The sequence below is a fragment of the Mustela nigripes genome, chromosome 2 (assembly GCF_022355385.1).
Source record: "Mustela nigripes isolate SB6536 chromosome 2, MUSNIG.SB6536, whole genome shotgun sequence".
Classification (NCBI taxonomy): domain Eukaryota; kingdom Metazoa; phylum Chordata; class Mammalia; order Carnivora; family Mustelidae; genus Mustela; species Mustela nigripes.
The window spans coordinates 26,309,181-26,314,019 of NC_081558.1; the positions used below are offsets into that span (position 1 = coordinate 26,309,181).

General features: G+C 36.1%; 1 protein-coding gene across 20 annotated transcripts in view; it reads left to right on the forward strand.

Annotated features, from left to right (window-relative positions):
* SLMAP (sarcolemma associated protein) overlaps positions 1-4,499 on the forward strand; it is a 143,266-nt gene extending 138,767 nt beyond the window's left edge. For 13 of the 20 annotated variants that reach the window (XM_059390014.1, XM_059390023.1, XM_059390020.1 and 10 more), the window contains one exon: positions 2,615-4,499. In XM_059390014.1, coding sequence (XP_059245997.1) covers positions 2,615-2,707 — 93 coding nt within the window. In that variant the 3' untranslated portion in view covers positions 2,708-4,499. Of the gene's footprint in view, positions 1-1,151; positions 1,242-2,614 lie in introns of all 20 variants that reach the window. The other 7 variants (XM_059390016.1, XM_059390017.1, XM_059390027.1 and 4 more) reach the window with 1 other exon arrangement.
* Positions 4,500-4,839: the final 340 nt, after the last annotated feature.

Here is a 4,839-nt window from a genome sequence, read left to right on the forward strand (position 1 = left end):
CCTACAGAGGAAAGCACTCTGCTTAACTTTGCCGCACGAGTATGAAAGAGTGACGTTGCATGGCCATCCAGTTACACAGTTGCACACAGAATGCTCATGAGTTGTGTCCAGCTGTCCTTCACTAAAGAAAGTCTTAGCTTTTTAGAAAAAGAAGTCTTGTTGTTTAGGTAGAAGCCCTTCAGAAGTTGATAAATTAGGTATGGAGGCTTAGTGCTATAAGCAAAATTGTGTTTATTTTGGAAACGTAGATTACAGAACTCTTCTGAAATCAGATTATAATGGTTTGGTTACTTCTCTCTTTTGTGTTAATTCATATCTTTCTGAGTGTGGAATTTCAGTCCGCCTTCTACTAAATTAACCTATGAAGACATCTAGCATAATCAGAATGGATGCCTCTGTACTATTTAGAGGCTTTCAAAAGTAACCTGGCTATTATTATTTATAGCTGTACCAAGAATTTACCTTAAAGGTGAATTTCCTTTTTCTGTGGTATTAGACTTAAGGTACTAAATTTTTCTCTGAAATAAAACTCACTGTAGTAACTCTTTCCAATTTTAAAAATGTATTATATTCTGATAACATAACTGAAAACCCTGAGACTCAGCTGGCTGTCTTTATATATCCAGTGTTTATCACACATTGTGTCAGATCTCTTGCTTGGTTTAGGAAGCATGTATCACAAGGCGTTTTATTTTTAAACTTAAAAGCAGCACCATCTCGAAGAAGACAATTTTGGTTTAAAAAAAGGTTTCAATGGAGGGATAAAATAAACTTTAGCCATTTCTAAGAGACTACATTATCAAATAATGGATTCCAGCTGTGGAACAAAAGTAATGTAAGGTCAAGCAGAGCATTAGTTGGTGAAGTGTTGCCATTGCTCTGTCTTGAAGTGCTACATTTCATTAGGGATTAGGGGCACCCACATTGTCCACTGCCTCCAGCTGTCCCTTTTAAACTGGTAGTTAGTACCACAGTCCCGTCATTCTAGATTGTATTAGATGTCTTTAAAATGTTTGAATCAGTACAAAACCTGAGTGCTTTTACTTCTATTACTTCAGTCTTCCTACCCTCCTTCCCACCATGGGTCTAAATCATCTTATCTGATTTTTTTTATAGCATAAAATGATTTTAATATCCCTTCCCTTCTTTAGCCTTCCATATTACAACCCGTCCCAGCCATATTCATCGGCCTATTCCTGGCTTTCCTGTTTTGGTGTTTCGGTCCATTGTGGTAGAGAAAGGTACAAGCACTACTGTTGAGTCCTTGTCTGTTTGTCCCCGTCACCTGTTTGTGCCATATTTGTAATATAGTGCATGGCAAAACCACACAGGTATTTCGTTACCTGAAGCAAACCCTTCATTTAGTATGCCATGTATTGTGTCATACGAATGATTTGAACAATCAACTAATCACATAACATTTTGTCTTGTTTCCTTTGTAGTACTGCTAACCATGAATTAATTCCAACCTAACCAGTTGTTAATGTGCTGCCTTTAACTGAGCCTTTGTCTCTAGCAAACTGGAGTAAACTAAGAATTGCTGCAATATTGGTACCCCCCCCCCATTAAGTGTTTAATCAGATTTGAATGAGAAATGAAGCGTTTGCCTCTTTGAAATTTTCAGCCAGCTTTCCTCCTCTCCCTCTTCTATTCCATAGTGTAGAGTTTCTTCCTTTCAACTCTTTACCTGTATTTACACTGTGGCTATGAAGATGAAAAAGGATAAGATTAGCATAATGAGCCATTGGCTTGCAATCTCAACCCCAATGTGTACATACTTATGAGAGTCTAAACCTATCCCATATCTCTCTGAGCCTTGATCTGCAAATCAGAATATTTCTTTAAAAGCCAGCTTTGTCATTAAGACTCTCAGTACGCTAGTGAAAGTAAAAGCTGTCTGCCAGAGCACGTTAGTTTCATAAGGCCCTCTGAAAGTTAATAGGGAGTCGCCCACCCATGCTTACCTGCAACAAGCATGTGTGTTAGTAGAACATACGAGATAATCCATGACATTACTACATTGGACATGGTCTTTACCAAAAGTGTCAAAGAGGCAGGGTCCTATTAGTACTTCCTTTTCTTGAACCCCATCTGAGCTTGTCTTCTGTGGTCTCACATTAGAGAATCAAAGCTTAGACCATTTTCTTTCTGCCACCTTACCCACTAGCTGCTTGTATAAAACTACCCCAACATACAAATCTGGTTTTTATCAAGAAATAAACATTTAGGCAGACATGTATTCCAGGCATCCGTGTATATCCGTTAGTTGTAATATATGGATACTGGAATAAGTAAAGCAGGCTGAGCCCACAGGTTTTCTTAGAAGTCACTATTAGGTTTCAACTGTAACGAAATTGAAAACTGCCTAAGACTTTCCTGAGCTGTATCAGACTTGCACACAACCGTCCTCTAAAAGCATTCCTGCTGTCACAGCTCTCCTCACACCTGTACTCCCTCACCCTTTTTCCTTTGCTTTTTAAAATGTATTCTCCTGCAAAGATAAGGTTTTTCTAATATTCTGTTAAGTATTCAGGATTCTCTGGAACCAAGGGGTTAATAGGTATGAAAAGAGAGGGAAGAATGCGATATTGACTCTTGGTTTCTTTCCACACAGAAACCCTGGCCCTGGATGCCCATGTTGGCTGCCCTGGTTGCGGTGACAGCCATTGTGCTGTACGTGCCAGGTCTTGCCAGAGCGTCTCCATGAGAGCGTTTCTTGAGTCCGTACACCGTCCTCCCTTTAGAAGCTGGCATCACACTCATGCTGGGGACAAACAGAACCATTTTCTTCCTTTTTACCTCTTAAGACAGCAGAAGTACAAGAATACAGCTGTAGGGTCATTGCTTTAAATTATATAAAATGTATCTATCTATAAAGAGGATATAAAATTGTGACTTTATTCTACTGTAAGCAATAATTTGCTTGCAATTTTTCATGTAATTTTTAAATTAGTATGTTGAGATTCTGAATATTATGGTGGCCTAAAGTAGGCTTCTTGGTACACCAAATTATTTATAACATTAAATTTATGGGTATTTTACTCTGAATTCTAATGGCCAGATAATTCATTTTTCTGATTCGATAACTACCCAAACCAAACAACCAGTACATACATGGGAAGAGAGGCCCTGTGTGCTCAGTGCCTATCAGTTTGAAATATATACACATATATATATATTTTTTACATATTTACGCCATTTTTACTTGTTATAAAACCACTGAGCTATTGGGAACAAGACTTAGAGACAACTATTTGTGTGGATTTTCTTTCTTTCTTTCTTTTTTTAAAGAGAAATACACTTGGAAAATATTCTGTTCTAGTGATAATTTGGGGAATATGTGCACGCTTGTTCAGCCTTAATGTGACTTGACAATGTGGAGGACATCAACTTTGAAAAACTTTCCATGAGAGTGTGTATTTTCTTGAGCAAACTGAAGTATTTCTGGGAGCAAAAACAATCCTACAATTTCAGTGCAGTAAACCAAACTGTTGAGTCAATTGGAATGTAATTTATTAAACCTCATGTATTTAAAGAGATATTTTCTTTAAAAGCCAAGTTACTTTCTCATATACAGCATTTTAGGAAGCATGATTTTTTTTTTCTATCATCTCTTCCTCCAAGCATGTTTAATTGAAGAAAGAATTAATATCTCTTTAGATAAGCTTTTACTGACTTAATTTGGTTATGATATTTCAAAGCTAATTCATGTTCAAGGTGAGCTGTTGTTACCTACCAACAGATTTCCTGGTCGGGTATGCAAATGGTTATTTTCTTTTTACTGTTGTTAATTGGGACTTTCTGTTTATGAGAAGCATTATTCCCAAGATTAATAGTGTTCCATGCACAGTGAGGCACCTAAACACTGCTTGATGTTATAAATTTAAAACACAGAAGTGAAAGTTTAGCTATGGTTTTGTGCGGCACCACAGTTATGTCAATAAAATTTATTTAGGTCATAGAATATCCTAAAGTATCACATAGTTAAATTTTTCAGTCAATGAAGACTGGGAGGGATGTCAGTGAATTGGCTTGATTGTTCTGTGGCAATCCACAGGCCTAGCCAAATGTTGAAATAGAAGTTTAGGATATAATTTGCCTTGTGATGTTTGGCAGTCGTTGTTTATACTTTAAAGGTTATATTTTAAGCTATTTGGGATTTGCTGTTGGGAGGATCACTAGATTTATGGAGGAATTAGTCACAAACGACTTGTAGAAAATGCTGTCATATAGTTCATTTCATCATTTTCTGTTGCAGGAAGCCACTCCACCACAGAATGCTAATATGCCAGTGGTACCCAGTACCTCTTGTATATAGGTTATTGCAAATATTGTTCTGAAATGCTTAACTTCAGAATTACATTTTTTAAAGTAAATAATTGTTTTAAATCTATTTTGTAAAGATATAAAGTACAATAGAATTTCTGGAGTACAGATTAAACTATTTGCACTAACACACGTGATGTGCATGATTTAATAAAATAACTTTACTCTCCCTATGCATTTTTGAGTTGGATATCATTGAAATTCTTAGTGTTTACTATTAGATTGTTAATAATCTTTTCTTGAAATGACTCTTAATGCAACATAATATATATTTGGTGTTCTTCAGGGTTTAAAAGAAAACACTGAGCTGTTTCCTTTGAGTTTTATTAGCCTTTTATTCAACTTACTGCTCTAATTTTTCCCCCTTTTACGATGGTTATTGTTAAAACGTGACTCACTTGCCAGACAAGTCTCTTTAAATGTAGAGTCTAGTATCAATATTTACTTTATTCAAATTGAATTAATGGGATTTTGCAGTTACTGCCAGTTTTTCTTAAGAATATAAATGAGTTT